This window comes from Pristiophorus japonicus, chromosome 4, assembly GCF_044704955.1.
Source record: "Pristiophorus japonicus isolate sPriJap1 chromosome 4, sPriJap1.hap1, whole genome shotgun sequence".
NCBI classification, from domain to species: Eukaryota; Metazoa; Chordata; class Chondrichthyes; family Pristiophoridae; genus Pristiophorus; species Pristiophorus japonicus.
In genome coordinates, this window is record NC_091980.1 from 299,012,375 (window position 1) to 299,032,165 (window position 19,791).

Here is a 19,791-nt window from a genome sequence, read left to right on the forward strand (position 1 = left end):
GTGGGACCTTGTCGAAAGCCTTCTGAAAGTCCAAATATACCACATCAACTGGTACTCCTTTGTCCACTTTATTGGAAAAATCCTCAAAAAATTCCAGAAGATTTGTCAAGCATGATCTCCCTTTTACAAATCCATGCTGACTTGGACCTATCATGTCACCATTTTCCAAATGCGCTGCTATGACATCCTTAATAATTGATTCCATCATTTTACCCACTACTGAGGTCAGGCTGACCGGTCTATAATTCCCTGTTTTCTCTCTCCCTCCTTTTTTAAAAAGTGGGGTTACATTGGCTACCCTCCACTCGATAGGAACTGATCCAGAGTCAATGGAATGTTGGAAAATGAATGTCAATGCATCCGCTATTTCCAAGGCCACCTCCTTAAGTACTCTGGGATGCAGTCCATCAGGCCCTGGGGATTTATCGGCCTTCAATCCCATCAATTTCCCCAACACAATTTCCCGACTAATAAAGATTTCCCTCAGTTCCTCCTCTTTAATAGACCCTCTGACCACTTTTATATCCGGAAGGTTGTTTGTGTCCTCCTTAGTGAATACTGAACCAAAGTACTTGTTCAATTGGTCTGCCATTTCTTTGTTCCCCGTTATGACTTCCCCTGATTCTGACTGCAGGGGACCTACGTTTGTTTTTACTAACCTCTTTCTCTTTACATACCTATAGAAACTTTTGCAATCCGCCTTAATGTTCCCTGCAAGCTTCTTCTCGTACTCCATTTTCCCTGCCCTAATCAAACCCTTTGTCCTCCTCTGCTGAGTTCTAAATTTCTCCCAGTCCTCAGGTTCGCTGCTATTTCTGGCCAATTTGTATGCCACTTCCTTGGCTTTAATACTATCCCTGATTTCCCTAGATAGCCACGGTTGAGCCACCTTCCCTTTTTTATTTTTACGCCAGACAGGAATGTACAATTGTTGTAATTCATCCATGCGTTCTCTAAATGTCTGCCATTGCCCATCCACAGTCAACCCCTTAAGTATCATTAGCCAATCTATCTTAGCCAATTCATGCCTCATACCTTCAAAGTTACCCTTCTTTAAGTTCTGGACCATGGTCTCTGAATTAACTGTTTCATTCTCCATCCTAATGCAGAATTCCACCATATTATGGTCACTCTTCCCCAAGGGGCCTCGCACAATGAGATTGCTAATTAATCCTCTCTCATTACACAACACCCAGTCTAAGATGGCCTCCCCCCTAGTTGGTTCCTCGACATATTGGTCTAGAAAACCATCCCTTATGCATTCCAGGAAATCCTCCTCCACCGTATTGCTTCCAGTTTGGCTAGCCCAATCTATGTGCATATTAAAGTCACCCATTATAACTGCTGCACCTTTATTGCATGCACTCCTAATTTCCTGTTTGATGCCCTCCCCAACATCACTACTACTGTTTGGAGGTCTGTACACAACTCCCACTAACGATTTTTGCCCTTTAGTGTTCTGCAGCTCCACCCATATAGATTCCACATCATCCAAGCTAATGTCTTTCCTAACTATTGCATTAATCTCCTCTTTAACCAGTAATGCTACCCCACCTCCTTTTCCTTTTATTCTATCCTTCCTGAATGTTGAATACCCCTGGATGTTGAGTTCCCAGCCCTGATCATCCTGGAGCCACGTCTCCGTAATCCCAATCACATCATATTTGTTAACATCTATTTGCACAATTAATTCATCCACCTTATTGCGGATACTCCTTGCATTAAGACACAAAGCCTTCAGGCTTGTTTTTTTAACACCCTTTGTCCTTTTAGAATTTTGCTGTACAGTGGCCCTTTTTGTTCTTTGCCTTGGGTTTCTCTGCCCTCCACTTTTCCTCATCTCCTTTCTGTCTTTTGCTTTTGCTTCCTTTTTGTCTCCCTCTGTCTCCCTGTATAGGTTCCCATCCCCCTGCAATATTAGTTTAACTCCTCCCCAACAGCACTAGCAAACACTCCCCCTAGGACATTGGTTCCGGACCTGCCCAGGTGCAGACCGTCCGGTTTGTACTGGTCCCACCTCCCCCAGAACCGGTTCCAATGCCCCAAGAATTTGAATCCCTCCCTGCTGCACCACTGCTCAAGCCATGTATTCATCTGCGCTATCCTGCGATTCCTACTCTGACTAGCACGTGGCACTGGTAGCAATCCCGAGATTACTACTTTTGAGGTCCTACTTTTTAATTTAGCTCCTAGCTCCTTAAATTCTTTTCGTAGGACCTCATCCCTTTTTTTACCTATGTCGTTGGTACCAATGTGCACCACGACAACTGGCTGTTCTCCCTCCCATTTCAGAATGTCCTGCACCCGCTCCGAGACATCCTTGACCCTTGCACCAGGGAGGCAACATAACATCCTGGAGTCTCGGTTACCTGGTCTAGGCCACATATCCAATCCCACAGTATGCGGGAGCTTCTTAACGCACTCTGAAATGGCCGGAAATCTCACCCAGTCAAGGAGAGGACCCATTACTACTTTCTCAAGGCAACTAGTGATGGGCAAGGCAGATACGGCCTTGCCAGTGCTGCCCATATCCAAAAACAAATAATAAAATAATCTACCCCTTCTGCATTACTGGAGACAGGAAAAACATACTTAGATGTAGAGCAAAGATATCCGTGCTGTGAAGCAGCAATGCGCCTTAGCCTAAGCCTCAGTAGAGCATCCATTACAACACCAGTGTGACGTTTTACCATTTCCCATCAAGCTCATCTTTTGGCTTTGCTGAGTGAGATTGCCACTTGGAGCCATATTAGAGGTTTTGTGCTCAGGGGCCCACAACACAGTCAGAATGGGGTTGAGACTGCCCAGACACATTCCACTCAGCACAGATGGGACCTTCATCCTATTAGTCCGAGTTGCCTTCAAATCCAGATCCCAGAGGCGAAAGGCCATGAGAGAGGCCAGTTTTAACACAGTCGCACCTTAGTAGCTAAACATCACGGACAGGTTGCTCATTATACACCCCGCTGGGTTTTCTTGTCCATTGACTTGAGGGGTGTACCGCCAATCCTGTGGCAGTAGTTACCGTATTCCCCTAAAAGTCACGTGATACTTTAACTGTGTCCAGACAACAAACATTGGTCCCACTCGAAACAATCCAAAAACACATCATGGTGTTTGAGCGCGTCTCATTCAGACCTCTTCCGAAATCCTTGGCCATGTTGCTGGACCTTGCCCTTCTCCTGCCCACCAGCTACTAGATGATGAGCAAAGGAGATCTGATAATATTACTTCAATGACATAAATGTGATACTTTTTTCATCATTATGACAAATTAAACTTACCATTGCTATGAGTTTGGAGTTGGATAATCTGAATATCAAAGGTTGCTGTCAGAAGTGAAAGTATAAAAGGTTGATAGACATAGATTGACCGGGGCTAAAAAGGTTAAATTATGAGGACAGGTTGTGTAGACTAGACTTGTGTTCCTTAAGTATTGAAGATTAAGGGATGATCTAATTGAGGTGTTTAAAATGATTAAAGGAATTGACAGGGTAAATAGAGAGAAACTATTTCCTCTGGTGGGGGAAGGGGGCCTATGCTTAAAGTAGAGCTAGGCCATTCAGGGGCAAGGTTAGCAAGCACTTCTTCACACAAAGGTTAGAGGAAATCGGGAACTCTCACCCCCCATAAAGGCTGGGGATCAATTGAAAACTTCAAAACTGAGATTAATAAACTTTTGTTTAGAAGGGTGTTAAGGATTACGGAACCAAGGAGGATAAATGGAGTTGAGTTACAGATGAGCCATGATCTAAGGGAGGTGTGAGTTTGGAGCCAGGGGCCCAGGGGCAGCACAGGCCAGCCCATACTGCGATATATGTACGCAGTAGGTCCGTGCAGCAGAGCTGGCCTCCAGTCATCTTGGATAACCCTTGCCACTGGACCAAGACCTAGTTCTGTCAAGCCCGTGTGGTGGCTGGTGTGCAATGGCCACCAAACGTTAAAAAAAATCCACGCACAGGCATCTTCCACCCTTCAGAATGTAGTTCGGGTCCTTCATTGAAACACCTGTGAACTCATTCTTTTTTGGCGAGGAAGCAAGTCATCCTTATTTTGAGGGACCACCTATGATGATGATCTAATTGTATGGCAGAACCGGCTCGAGGGGCTGAAAGGCCTCCTCCTGTTTCTAATGTTCCTAGTGGTTCAGTGTGTTGGGCACCGGCAAGCCAGACAATGGTGAGGTGCGGCCAGAATTTTTGGCTGCAGTTTCCTTCCCACTCCCGACACGGAGTTTCCCAAATCATTACTGGGTGCTGAAGACACTTCCCAGAAACAGCTTTGTTATCAGGGCCTGGGAAGAAAAAGGCAAATGGGTTCACCTTAATCTCCATGAATCTTCAGAGAGTTACATGCCATTTCTGATGCTGCAGCACTGCTCAATGCAGCACAGACAAAAACAAATGATAATGGTAAGTGACTACACAGCTTATCTATTGGAGCAGAGCTGTCCTTTAGGTGGATTTGACTGCACAAATACGTGCAGACTGTAATAATAAGGATGGTTTTCTATAGGCTATATATGTTTCTGGTCCTTTGCAGGGGCACAAAATAAACTGTTTACAACAAAATGTATTTTTTTAAACTGCAATTTAAATTTTAGGTTTGCAATCTGAGTAAAATTAATTAATTTTTAAAGGATTTTTTTCCTTCGAGTATTTCGAGACACCCCAGGCTGACACTCCCTGTGCAGGGCTGAGGGAGTGCCGCACTATCGGAGGGGCCATCGCTTGGATGAGTCTGATTTAAACTGAGGTCCCATCTGCCCTCTTAGGTGGCCATTTTAATTTAGCTCCTCCCAGTGGACTACTGTGGTAATGCAGCCATTGCTGTTTGCCAGAATAAAGAGGGAACAGACCACCTGACAGGTTCCTGACGTCATCAGCCATTTTAAAGTCTGTGTGTTTGTGAGATCGTACAGAAGATATCACATTGGCGATGAAGGATAGGATTTCTGTATAATCTAGCTGAAATTTTTGTTGGTGGATGATTCAGCCAACCGACAGAGAGACTTTGAGGGCTTTTTTGTTTTGATTAACAGCTAAAAATCCAAGGTAAATTAGAAGCATACTTGGCTGAACTGCCAGAGTCCAGATGGCCGCGCCTATGGGAATAATAGGGCGCTTGGGTGAATTCCATTGTGACCGTGAAACCTTAGGAGCGGATGGGGAGCGGCTAGAAATGTTTTTCACCGCGAAGTCCCTGTAACCGGGTGGTGTTGGAAAGAAAACGGGCTACTTTCTTAACTAGAGCAGGGCCCGAGGTGTATGAAACCCTGAAAAATTTGCTTGTGCCTGTCAAGCCAAAAGACACATCACTTAAGCAGAACAGCACTACAGTCCTGAGTTCCTGGAAATTGCTGAAAGTTTCATTTTGGAATACGAGATCAGTTAACCGACAGTGAGTACATTGTAGCATTAAAGAAGTTATCTATTCACTGCCATTTCATAAACTTTCAGGACCGAGCATTCCGTGACTGCTTTGTTTGTGGGATGAAAAATGAAGTGATCAGAAGCAAGTTGTTGACAACTCCTAACTTGACTTTTGATTTAGCTTGTCAGACAGCTATGTCAATGGACATGGCCGACCAATATTCCCGAGAATTTTGTACCATTTCTAGTCGTCAGTCAACCGAGGTGAATTGCCTGCAGGTTAAAAGTAAAAGGCAGTTGGGCCCCAAGGTCTCAGCAACTGTCAATGGTAACAGAGCATTGACGTCCTGCTATCGGTGCTTGGGACAACACATTGTTCAAAGTTGTCCATATGTGATGGCAGAGTGTTTCTTCTGCAGGAAAACTGGGCATTTTGCAAAGGCATGTCGACTGAAGAGTAAACCAACTTTCAAGGCTATAAGTAGAAATCACCAGAGACTACATAGCATGGAAGAAAAGCAAAAGGATGAAGGGATACACATCATCAGGAGCACGAGGGTATCTAACAGCGATTCAAAAAGTATCATCATCCAAGTAGATGTTGCAGGAACCAAGATACCCATGGAAATCGACACTGATGCATCCGTGAGCGTAGTACCGGAATCACTATACCTCGACAAATTGCGTGATTTCCCATTGGAGAAAGCCAAGATAGAGATGCGAGGCTGCTCAGGAGAGAACATTCCTGTGGTAGGTCGTATCACCGTACAGGTGAAATACAAGGATCAATTTTAGAGCTTGCCTCTCTTAGCAGTAGCAGGAGAAAAGCCTGCCTTACTCGGAAGAAATTGATTGGAATCACTGAAGCTGGATTGGAGTGAGATTTTTCATGTTGAAACTAGATTTGCATCGAAGAATGATGTCATCACCAACGGTGTTCTGTGAAACAGGCAGTCCGATCTAAGGCTTCAAGACAAGTGTCAGGAAAGACACTAGATCAGTTTACTGCAAGCCACGTCCTGTATCATATGTACTCAAGGAGAAAGTTAAGCAAGAACTCAAAAGACTAGAAAATAAGAACATTATCTCTAAGAGAGATCTATGTAATTGGGCTACACCTATTGTTGTTGTACCTAAGTCCGCTGGGTGGTGGTGGGGTGATTATAAAGTAACCGTAAACCAGGTTCTAGAGGGTAATCTTCCCAATACATTACGAAATGTAGAAGATTTGTCACAACACTTCTCAAAGTTGGATCTCACAAATGCCTACTTACAACTTGAACTAGATGAGGAGTCCAAGTCATGCTTGACTATAAATACTCATCCAGGCCTATATAAATTTAATAGGTTACCATTTGGAGTGTCTTCCACCCCTGCCATATTCCAAGGGGTGATGCACCCGATTTTGCAAGGCATTGAAGGGGTAGTATGTTATTTAGCTAACATACTAATTTCAGCACCAAACAGTTAAATCCATATTAACATATTGAATGAAGTGCTCAAACAGCTAGAGAAGCACAGAATATGAGTGACTGCTCGCAAGTGTGAGTTATTTCAAAACTCAGTGGAGTACTTAGGGCACAGAGTAGACAAAGATGGTTTACATCCAACCAAGGGAAAGCTGGATGCAATCAGAAATGCACCCACTCCCAAGAATTCCACTGAACTTCGATCATTTTTGAGTCTTTTGAACTATTATAGGAACTTCCTATCAAATCTGGCTACAGTGTTACATGAACTGTTGAAAAAACAGGTCCATTGCAAGTGGTCAGAAGAATGCGATGCAGCATTCAAGGAGTGTAAAAAGTGTAGAAAGCGCCATGTTAGTTCACTATGATGTATTTAAGGAGATCAAGCTAGCATGTGATGCCTCTCCATATGGAGTTGGGACAGTGATTTCTCATGTACTACATAGTGGGGAGGAGAGATCAATTGCTTTTACTTCACGAGCCAGTGCCAGTGAGTGTAATTAAGTGCAACTCGAAAGGGAAGCTTTGGCATTAATTTTTGGGGTCAAAAGGTTCCACAAATACTTGTATGCTTGTAAGTTTACCATCGTTACGGACCATAAGCCCCTGACATATGGATAAATGTGAGGTTATCCATTTTGGGGGCAAAAACACGAAGGCAGAATATTATCTGAATGGTGGCAGATTAGGAAAAGGGGAGGTGCAACGAGACCTGGGTGTCATGGTTCATCAGTCATTGAAGGTTGGCATGCAGGTACAGCAGGCGGTGAAGAAGGCAAATGACATGTTGGCCTTCATAGATAGGGGATTTGAGTATAGGAGCAGGGAGGTCTTACTGCAGTTGTACAAGGCCTTAGTGAGGCCTCACCTGGAATATTGTGTTCAGTTTTGGTCTCCTAATCTGAGGAAGGCCGTTCTTGCTATTGAGGGAGTGCAGCGAAGGTTCACCAGACTGATTCCAGGGATGGCTGGACTGTCATATGCGGAGAGACTGGATCAACTGGGCCTTTATTCACTGGAGTTTAGAAGGATGAGAGGAGATCTTATAGAAACGTATCAGATTCTGACGGGAGTGGACAGGTTAGATGCAGGAAGAATGTTTCCGATATTGGAGAAGTCCAGAACCAGGGGACATAGTCTTAGGATAAGGAGTAGGCCATTTAGGACTGAGATGAGAAGAAACTTCTTTACTCAGAGATCAAGGAGTATGGAGAGAAAGCAGATAATGGGTACTGAGGCAATGATCAGCCATGATCTTATTGAATAGCGGTGCAGGCTCGAAGGGCCGAATGGCCTACTCCTGCACCTATTTTCTATGTTTCTATGTTTCTATGACAGCAATCCTTCATCCAAAGTCAGTGTTCTCGATCAGGCCAACATTCCCAGCACTGACCACACTCGACCAGCTCCGTTGGACAGGCCACGTTGTCTGCATGCCCGACACAAGACCCCCAAAGCAAGCACTCTACTCGGAACTCTTACACGGCAGGCGATCCCCAGGTGGGCAGAGGAAACATTTCAAGGACACCCTCAAAACCTCCTTGATAAAGTGCAACATCACCATCGACACCTGGGAATCCCTGGGAAAAGACCGCCCTAAGTGGAGGAGGAGCATCCGGGAGGGTGCTGAGCACCTCGAGTATCATCCCCGAGAGCATGCAGAAAACAAGCACAGGCAGCGGAAGGAGCGTGCGGCAAACCAGACTTCCCACCCACCATTTCCTTCAACGACTGTCTGTCCCACCTGTGACAGAGACTGTAATTCCCATATTGGATTGTACAGTTACCTGAGAACTCACTTTTAGAGTGGAAGCAAGTCTTCCTCGATTTCGAGGGACTGCCTATGATGATGATCCAAAGTCCCCAGTTCCAACATTAGCTGCAGCCCGAATGCAGAGGTGGGCTTTGATTTTGTCAGCATATTCATATGATAGTGAATACAGACGATCAGCTGATCACAGTAATGCTGATGCTATGTTTAGATTGACTTCCCTATCACAAGTTACACCCAATACAGAAAAAGCATTCTATTTTTCATACATTGATGAACTGCCAGTCACAGCTGAAGAGATTGTAGAGCAACCAAACGTGACCCAGTTATGTCAAAGGTGTATGATTATATCGCAAATGGCTGCCCAAACCAGGTATCAGAGAAAGATATTCCTCCATTCTTCATTCGTTGGAATGAATTATCAGTCGATAATGATTGTATCATGTGGGGTGCAAGAGTGGCTGTACCAAATAAATTCAGGTCCAAATTATTCGGAAATCTTCATGACCAGTACCTTGGAATGTGCTTGGCGAAGAGTTTTGCATGCAGTTACTTATGGTGGCCAGGTCTAGATAAAGATATAGAGTACATTGTTAGTCAGTGTACTACATGTCAATCGGTAAGCAAGAAAGCACCATCAGTGCCATTACAGCCGTAGAAATGGCTTCCCAGAGTGTGACAAAGATTACATATCGATTTAGCTGAGCTAGAAGGATCACAATTGTTCATTGTGATTGATAGCCATTCAAAGTGGGTAGAGGTGTTTCCAATGTGGAAAATAACAACATTTTGCGAAGATTATTTTCTTCATATGGCCTCCCAGAAGAAATTGTGTCTGATAATGGACCACAATTTTGTTCAGAAGAATTTGCACAGTTCACGAGTAAAAATGGTGTGTAACATACCAAGTTTCCACCATACCACCCTGCTTCAAATGGTGCAGTAGAGTGCACAGTGCAATTTGTAAAACGTGCCTTCATCAAACAAATGTTGGATCCAAATGCAAAGAAACGACAGTTGTCATTGGACCACAAGTTAGCTAATTTTCTAATTATATATCATAATACTCCTCTTGCAACTGTTGGTATAACATCAGCAGAGTTGCTTCTCAAATGACAGCCATGGAATAGATTCTCATTGTTAAAACCAAACTTGGCATAGACGGTAGAAGAGAAACAATGAAGACAGAAAGAGAATCATGATAGAGGTCGAGTAAAAGAGAGAAGTGTGAAATTAAATCAGAAGGTGAGAGTGAAGACCTTAACTTCTTAAAGTGGTTACCAGGAAGAGTGGTGAAGATATGTGGTCCTCGCACATATTTGGTCAAGATGTTTGATCATGGACAGGTCAGGTTTGTTCACATTGATCATATTTTACCTACAGATGTGGAAGGAGTTCAAGGTTGGAATGATTCGATTATTTCTGACTTGTCAGATAAAGTTGATACAAGTAGAGTATCAGTAGCATATTCTACATCAAATGTACTGGAAACAAGTTCAAGAGAAAGTCAGAATTTAAGTCTGAGTCCGAGTCAAGCAGACAAACAGTCTGAAGTTGTAGAGAGTTCAAATGTAGATCAGGGGCAGCCCTTGGAGGAAAACTTTCCTCAGGATCAGCCTAGAATAAGTCTAAATTCGACACCATGTTTGGAAGGTTCAGTTTGAGAGCGAAGGTATCCTCTTCGAAACATAAAACCTGTGGTTAAGTTTGATTTGTAAATATGGCAAACTAAGTCCATGTTATGTATGTCCATGCAAGTTATGTATGATGATTGTTTGTTATAATTATAATTACTTAGTCATTAAGAAGGGAGAAGTGTAATATATTTTGCTCCACCCTGTGGACTACTGTGGTAATGTAGCCATTGCTGTTTACCAGAATAAAGAGGGAACAGGTCACCTATCAGCCATCTTAAAGCCTGTGTGTTTGTGGAATTGTACAGAAGATATCACAAACATAAATATCCCATGGCAATATTTTGGAGTGACCTGACCAATCTTTATCCCTCAACAGCACCACTAACAGCAGAGCATCTGGTAATGATCACATTGCTGTTTGTGGGATCTTGCTGTGCACAGAATGGCGGCCGCATTTCCCACTTTACAGCAGTGACTGCGCTTCCAAAGTACTTCATTGGCTGGAAAGCGCTTTGGGACGCCCTGAGCATGGAAGGCACTATATAAATGCAAGTCTTTCAATAAAGGAAGGAAAATGTTCCAGTTTCTTTCTGCTGGAAGGGGTAGGGAAACTGCCACCCCCTTACATGTGATTCCAGTGCTGGAATATGTGGTTGTCTCTAAATACCCTTTCAAGTGACTCCCGCTACCTTCGGAGGACAACTACGGATGGGCAATATGTGCAGTCTTTCCATCTTCACTATTGCACCTTGATCTGAAATAATACCATCATTTCCCCCAATCTCATCCCTACTCTCTGTGTAAATGTTTTTCTTATCCTCTTCCTTTGTTCATTTGGTGGCAGTCTTAACATTTATTTCCTCTAGATACCCACTCATCAACCAGTAGAAACACTTTTCCCTGATTAACATTATCAAAACCCCCTCAGAGGCTGGGTATTCTGCAGCAAATGACTCACCACCTGCCCCCTCAAACCATTCCACATCTACAAGGCACAAGTCAGGGATATGATGGAATACTCTCCACTTGCCTGGATGAGTGCAGCTCCAACAACACTCAAGAAGCTCGACACCATCCAGGACAAAGCAGCCCGCTTGATTGGCATCCCATCCACCACCTTAAACATTCACTCTCTCCACCACCGGCGCACCATGGCTGCAGTGTGTACCATCTACAAGACGCATTGCAGCAACTCGCCAAGGCTTCTTCAGCAGCACCTCCCAAACCCGCAACCTCTACCACCTAGAAGGACAAGGGCAGCAGGTACATGGGAGTAGGTTCCCCTCCAAATTATGCACCAGCCTGACTTGGAAATATATCGCCGTTCCTTCATCATCACTATGTCAAAATCCTGGACCTCCCTCCCTAACAGCACTGTGGAGGCACCTTCACCACACAGACTACAGCAGTTAAAGAAGGCAGCTCACCACCACCTTCTAAAGAGCAATTAGGGATGAACAATAAATGTTGGTCCTGCCAGCGACGCCCACATTCCATGAATGAAAAAAACATTTCAAACCCCTCTATCAGATTTCTACTTAACCTTCTTTGTTCTAATGAAAAGAAGCCCCTGTTTCTCTAATCTCCTCATAACTAAAGTCTCTCGTCCCTGGAACCATATTAGTGAATCTCTTCTGTACCTCTGCATAGTCTTTTCTAAAGTATGGCACCCAAAACTGGACACATTATTCTAATTGTGGTTTAACCAGTTATTTCTTCAGGTTTAGCATTGTCACTTTGCTTTTCTGCTACATATTTAAAAGATCTTCAGTCCTGCATGCTGTTTTTGTGCAGTTTCATCAACTTGTCCTCCAACGTTTAAAGATTTTTATATCTGAACCTCTAAGTCACTCTAGTGCTCTATTTCTTTTGCAGTATTGACATTTAGTGTATCTGCCCTGTGCTTATTCATACTCCCAAACTGTAGCACCTTGCAGTTTTCTTCAGCATTCAATTTAATTTGACATTTATCTACAAATGTGTCATTTGTATCGAGAGTAATCAAGTGTTTCAATTGTCTTACAGGATGTGGAGATTAGACTAAATGCAGCAAAGTATCTATCTAGCATCAATGAACTGCTGAATAAGGTTCCTCGGCAAATGCTTCTGCTGCTAAAGACTAATGACCTACTTCGAGGGATTGAGACATCGCTCCAGACCCGAGCCAGTGCTAGCTCCTTCATCAACATGTCACGTTGCTGTGTCCGAGCTGTGTCCAGGTAGGTTAAAGTGCCTGGTACCCGGACGCTACCATCCTTCCAGGTGCCAAGTTCAAAGACCAAGGGCAGATTTTCCTGCTCTAGGCTTCCTATGGATGACCTGGGCATGGAGGCTGCCTTGTTACCATGAAGGTTCACGAGGTTGATTTCTCAGATGACGAGGTTGTCATATGAAGAAAGGTTGAGCCTATACTCATTAGAAGAATGAGAGGTGATCTTATTGAAACGTATAAGATTCTGAGGGGGCTTGACAGGGTAGATGCAGAGAGGATGTTTCCCCTCGTGGGGGAATCTAGAACTAGAGAGCATAGTTTCAGAATAGGGGGGCCCCCATTTAGAACGGAGATGAGGAGGAGTTTCTTCTCTCTGAGGGTCGTGAATCTTTGGCATTCTTTACCCCAGAGAGCTGTGGAGGCTGGGTCATTGAATATATTTAAGGTAGAGATGGACAGATTTTTGAAAGATAAGGGAGTTAAGGGTCATGAGGAGAGGGCGGGGAAGTGGAGTTGAGGCCAAGATCAGATCAGCCATGAGCTTATTGAATGGCGGTGCTGGCTCGAGGGGTCAGATGGCCTACTCCTGCTCCTAGTTTTTATGTTCTTCCGACCCTAGTCTCCCTCTATGCGTTGCACCCAGGTCATCCAATGTACTCAGCAATATCTACCCTTGGGTGTTGTTCCTTAGTAGCTCAGTTTGTAACTACACTGTCCAGTGCCGCACCAGACTTTACAGTCCAAGAAATGCCCGGGTTCATTCCCTGAATCATACTGAATGACCTGATCACTGCTGGTGTGGTGATCGGGGCAGTACCATTGGTCTGGCTGCCTGTACTATTGAGCTGAAAAACTGGCCGGGTTTATTGCTCCTGCTTGCTATCTGGTGACTCCCGCTGAAATGTCGAGTGAGGACAGGAATGGGCCTGACTGCGATTGCAGTTATGGTCAAATAGTGTGCTGATGTCGATCCATGGAAATACATAGGGCTTAGAAAATCCAAAGAGGCTATTCTGCCCAATTGGTCCCTGTTGTCTTTAACCTTCCATGTGAGCAAATAGTTCTAATCACTGTTATCCCTTCAACCTCTTTTCTTTCATCTATCTATCCAATCCAATCTTGAATGTTGTCATAGTTTCTGCCTCAATTACTAACCCTGGAAGTGAATCCCACAACCTCACACGCTCTGTGTAAAGACACTTCTCCTGGCTTCTGTTTTATACCTATTACATTGAATCTTTGTCTCTTTGTTTTGACCCTTCAACCACTGGAACAGTCTGTTTCTATCTACTCTGTCCCAACCTTTCACCGTTTTAAACACTTCTATCATATTGTCCCACAATCTGCGTTGTTCGAATGCAGAAGACTCCATTTTGCAAGTCTTTCTTTATGTTCGTATTGCTTCATACCAAGCAGCATCCTCCTGTATCTGCACTGTACCCTCTCGAGAACGTCAATCTCCTTCCTGCCATGTGGAGCCCAATACTGCACACACAATTCTCAATGACGTCCTATTAAGGTTTTATATAGATTTGTCATTACATCTTGGCTTTTATATTTTATAGCTCTTGAAATAAAACCAATTCCATTAGCTTTTTTTTAATAGCCTTATCATCCTGAGGTTCTACCTTTAATGCTCTATGAACCTGTACCCTCAAAACCCTCTGCTCTTCCACAGCTTCGAGCTTACTTCCATTCAGAGTATGATTATTGCTGTCTTTTTTAACCAAAATGCATCAATATTCACATATTGAATTCCATCTGTCACTTTTTAATCTATCCCCCCCCCCCACTTTATCAATATCCCTTTGCAGTTTCCTTTGCTCTTCCAAAGACTTAACTAAACCTCCTATTTTGGTTCCATCTACAAATTTTGACACCAATCCCTCCCATGCCTATATCCAAATCATTGATATACACAGTGAACAGATAGACCTCAGAGGGGGGACACCGCTACCCCCTTCCAATAGAGATGAAAATCAGACGGGTGGGAGGGCAACCTGCTTCACCAGTTTACTAGCCCTATGTTTAGTGGGTAGCACTCATGTCTCTGAGTCAGAATGTCGTGGTTTCAGGTCCCACTCCAGGGACTTGACACAACATCTAGGCTGACCCTCCCAGTGCAGTGCTGAAGGAGTGCTGCACTGTCGGAGGTGTTGTTTTTCGGATGAGACATTAAACCCTCTCAGGTGGATGTAAAATATCCCATGGCACTATTTCGAAGACGAGCAGGGGAGTTATCCCTGGTGTCCTGGCCAATATATAGCCCTCAATCAAAACAACAAAACCAGATTATCTGGTGATTATCTCATTGCTTTTTGTGGGAACTTGCTGTGCCACTGCTAGCTGTCTCGTTTCCTACATTACAACAGTGACTACACTCCAAAAGTACTTCATTGGCTTTAAAATACTTTGAGACGCCCTGAGGTCGTGAAAGGCGCTATATAAATGCAAGTCTTTCTTTTATGTTTGGCAGAGGGAGAGAATTGAACAGATTTTATTTCTAATGGTAAAACCGTGAATAAAAAAGGAAAAGATGAATCAAATTCTGGTGGTTTTCTGAATGATCACATTAAGCCTCATATTGCCTGCGTTACTTGTGCTCTGAGGAAATTTAACACATTTTCTATTTGATTTGGCAGGTACGAGAAAGATAAATCTAAGTCCTGGTACGGGAAGCTGAAAATCTCCTTGGCAGAAGCTCTCGTTCTTTGGCAGATCAATCTGTACGAGATCCTGCTCTGGATTAAGGCATCGTCACTGGGGAGTTGGATTGTTGACATCCTGCGACATGATCATCCTCTGCAATGAAGCTAGTCTGCCAAACAAAAAACAGTTAATATTTATTCTTGGGTTCCCACATTTGGACATCACTCTGGCCCACTTTCAGCTCCCTGTTGTGTTGTGATGTTGTAGCAGGTCAGGCCTAATTAATTCATGGTCTTGCGAAAGTTGCCTTCTGTCAATGTTAAAGGTTAAATTCATTATTGCACTTCCAGTCATTTATTTGGGATGCCCATTGTGTTGATTAAATCGTGTAGCCCCCCCCACCCTGACCGCATCAGCAATCTGATTCTGGGATATATCTGAATAAGATGGTACAATTGTCCCCGCCATAAGAAATCGGAGCTGGAGTAGGCCATTTGACCCTTCGAGCCTGCTCCACCATTCAATAAGGTCATAGCTGATCACCTACCTCAACTCCACCTTCCTGCACTGTCCCCATATCCCTTAATATCCAAAAATCAATCAATCTCTGTCTTGAATGTACTCAACGACTAAGCATCCACAGCGCTCGGGTACAGAATTGTAAAGATTCCCAAACCTTTGCGTGAAGAAATTTCTCCTCATTTCAGTCCTAAATGGCCGACCCCTTATTCAGAGAGTGTTATCCCTGGTTCTAGACTCCCCAGCCAGGGGAAACATCCTCTCAGCGTTTACCCTGTCAAGCCCTGTAAGAATTTTATATGTTTCAATGAGATCACCTTTCATTCTTCTAAATTCTAGTGAATATAGGCCTACTCAATCTCTCCACACTGGACAATCCTTATATTCCAGGAATCAGTCTGGTGAACCTTTATTGCACTCCCTTCAAGGCAAGTATAAGAACATAAGAAATAGGAGCAGGAGTAGGTAAGGAGACAAAAATGTACATAGTACTCCAGGTGTGGTCTCACCAAGGTCCTATATAAACACAGTAAGACTTTTTTACTCTTAAACTCGAATCCTTTTGTAATAAAGGCTAACATAGCATTTGTATAAAGGCTAACATAGCATTTGCATGTCATCCATGTCTGAACATGATCAACAAGCTCTGCTGACGGATCAGCTCCCTTGAGTATAGAAGATTACGAGGTGATCTAAGTGAGGTACATAAGAACATACGTAAGAAATAGGAGCAGGAGTAGGCCATTTGGCCCCTCAAGCCTGCTCCGCCATTCAATAAGATCATGGCTGATCTGATCTTGATCTCAACTCCACTTCTCCGCCCGCTCCCCATAACCCTTGATTCCCTTATCATTCAAAAATTTGTCTATTTCCACCTTAAATATATTCAATGACCCAGCCTCCACAGCTCTCTGGGCTAGAAAATTCCACAGATTTACAACCCTCTGGGAGGAAAAAATTCCTCCTCATTTCCGTTTTAAATGGATGACCCTTTATTCTGAAACTATGCACACTAGTTCTAGATTCCCCCACGAGGGGAAACATCCTCTCTGCATCTACCCTGTCAAGCCCCCTCGGAATCTTATACGTTTCAATAAGATCACCACTCATTCTTCTAAACTCCAAGGAATATAGGCCCAACCTGCTCAACCGTTCTTCATAAGACAACCTGTCATCTCAGGTGTATAAGATGATTAAAGAAGTTGATAGAGTAATTTGCGAGAAACTATTTTCTGTGGTGGAAGGAGACGAGAACCAGCGGTCACAACCTTCAAATTAGAGCTAGGCCATTCAAGTTGTGGTGTCAGGAAGCACTTCTTCCGACAAGGTATAGTGGAAATCTTGAACTCTCCTTCAAAAAGCTGTTGAGGCTGGGGGTCAATTGAAAATTTTAAAAAGCAGAACCAAGGTAGGTAGATGGAGTTAAGATACAGATCAGCCATGATCTAATTGAATGGCGGAGCAAACTCGATGGGCTGAATGGCCTCCTCCTGTTCCTAAACACACCGTCCCGTGTGAAACTCAGCCACACAGAGCAGGAAGGCTCCAGGTTCGATCCCTGCTTTGTCCCGAGTTAGCTGACCTCAGCTGGCAATTCAGAACCTCACATTTGACCTGAGCTCCCATTGTGCTGGAGAACGGAGATAAATTAGCTCCTGATCACACCTGCTGGAAAAGTGCGTGTGAATGTTGGGCGGGGACATGATCGGGCTCTGCGACAATGCTTCAGGAAGTCAAACAGTCTGGCAATCGTTGGTTCGACTGACATAAGAAGTGTGGTCAACTGTGCAAAGGTCACAGGTGTCTATGGCAAAACAAAAAGAAACACTTGTATTGATATAGCGCATGACCTCAGGGTCTCCAAAAGTGCTTTACAGCTAATTAAGTACTTTTGAAGTGTAGTCACTGTTGTAATGCAGAAAATACAGTAGTCAATTTGCGCACAGCAAGCTCCCAGAAACAGCAATGTGATAATGACCAGATAATCTGATTCAGTGATGTTGGATGAGGGATAACTATTGGCCAAGTCACTGGGGATAACACCCCTACTCTTCTTCACAATAATGCCATGGGATCTTTTACGTCCACCTGAGAGAGCAGACGGGACCTCGGTTTAACATTTCATCCAGACAACTGCACATCTGACAGTGCAGCGCTCCCTCAGTGTCGGCTAGGTTTTTTGTGTTCAAGTCTCTGGAGTGGAGCATGAACCCACAACGTTCTGCCTCAGAGGTGAGGGTGCTACGCACTGAGCCGTGGGTGACACTGTGAACCACCACTATCATCATCATTCAACCTCATTGCTCCTTGTGGAGAATAAGTCGTCTGCTGCTCTCACCATTCTACTCTGTTTTGAGCAACCACTTCCAACTAACCCCATATGGAGCTGCTGTTTTTACTTCAGTATCCACAGTTTTATGCCAACTGTTTCTTGATCTACCTGCTCTATTTCTTTGGGGATTCCAGGTAAACGGCTCTCTAGCGATTTGGGGTTTTCTCAGGGTACGTTCAATCCAACCCTGTTCCCCCGTATTACATAGAAACATAGAAAATAGGTGCAGGAGTAGGCCATTCGGCCCTTCGAGCCTGCACCACTATTCAATATGATCATGGCTGATCATGCACTTCAGTACCCCATTCCTGCTTTCTCTCCATACCCCTTGATCCCTTTAGCTGTAAGGGCCACATCTAACGAACTATCCTCAACAACTTTCTGAGTTAGAGAAATCCACATGCTCACAACTCTCTGAGTGAAGAAGTTTCTCCTCATCTCGGTCCTAAATGGCTTACCCCTTATCCTTAGACTGTGACCCCTGGTTCTGGACTTCCCTAACATCGGAAACATTCTTCCTGCATCTAACCTGTCCAATCCTGTCAGAATGTTATATGTTTCTATGAGATCCCCTCTCATTCTTCTAAATTCCATTGAATATAAGCCTAGTTGATCCAGTCTTTCTTCATATGTCTATTCTATTCACTTCTCCCAGTTTTAATCCCTACAGTTCCTCATTCTCGATGGTCTCTGGCCAGTGATTCCCCCCAGATTTATTCACCAGCATTTACCGACAAATGTCTGTTCCTTGTTTGCCACAGTCCTCTTTCCTCTCCGTGTTTCCGCTCCGTACAAAAGCACCGATCTGACATCGGTGTTAACAAAGCGAACTTTGGTCTTTCGGGATAATGGTTGGGATCCAGAAGGAAGCATTTCCTAATCTGACGATGGCTTTGTGTCTTCCTTCAAAAAGAATGAGGTCAACTCTTTCTGTGCATGAGCTATTTTCTTTTTAGGGCCAGAATCAAGCAACGCTTGTAAGACGTCTATGCCCGGCCTGAATCCATCGTGCCTTACCTAGGCCCAAAAAGGAGCGGTTTTATCTCTTCATAAAATCTGTACAGTCCTAGGGGTTGGTCCATTGTTCTGATGTTCTGTGTTCCAGACCGAGTGATTCCCTCAGGTGTAAGAAGAGGCATCTGCAAGCCAGCGTCCTTTCAGCTTTTTGGCTGTGTAAGATTCGGATCACAGGTCGCACACAGATACCCAAAGGCTCTTAGGAGTTTTAAGGTATTTTATTGAAGAGCTACAGTAGTTATTACATGTAGTTAGGATGAGTATAATGTGACAGTACAGAGCGATGTACGACCCCCGAAGCGGAACGCCACGACTGGATGGTCGGACGGACGGTTAGATGGCCGATGAGACAGCGTGGAGGTCTCGGGTCAGCTGATCTCTGCAGCCTGCAGCAGCAGTCACTTCTCCTGGTCTGTCCCTCGAGCTGTTGGAGGTGTGAGATTATCTCACCAGCATGGATCCACCCCAGAGGCTAAACTTGGTTAGGGTGTTAGGTTATTAACCCGCATTCATTCATCCCCGAGGAAGCCTTGGCCCCCTAGCTGACTGACTATTTCACTCACGGCTCTCTACCTTTGTACTCTATTTCGGTGGGCTGGTGATTACCTGGAGCCGATCATTTGTCCTTTATCGTGATCTAATTGAGAAATGTGATGCATTTCTCGTGGTTCCTACCTGCCTGGCTACGAGGCCTTTTCCTCTTATCTTCCTGCAAAATGTCTTGTTATGTTTCTTTAAGGACATTTTATGACACTATCATCATCATCGGCAGTCCCTCGAAATCGAAGAAGACTTGCTTCCATTCCAAAAGTG

The 19,791-nt window shown here is 44.1% G+C and overlaps 1 protein-coding gene across 5 annotated transcripts in view; it reads left to right on the forward strand.

The window, feature by feature from the left end:
* adck1 (aarF domain containing kinase 1) overlaps window positions 1–16,230 on the forward strand; it is a 905,505-nt gene extending 889,275 nt beyond the window's left edge. For all 5 annotated transcript variants that reach the window (XM_070879623.1, XM_070879622.1, XM_070879626.1 and 2 more), the window contains 2 exons: window positions 12,275–12,468; window positions 15,104–16,230. In XM_070879623.1, coding sequence (XP_070735724.1) covers window positions 12,275–12,468; window positions 15,104–15,272 — 363 coding nt within the window. In that variant the 3' untranslated portion in view covers window positions 15,273–16,230. The remainder of the gene's footprint in view (window positions 1–12,274; window positions 12,469–15,103) is intronic.
* The last annotated feature ends 3,561 nt before the right edge of the window (window positions 16,231–19,791 follow it).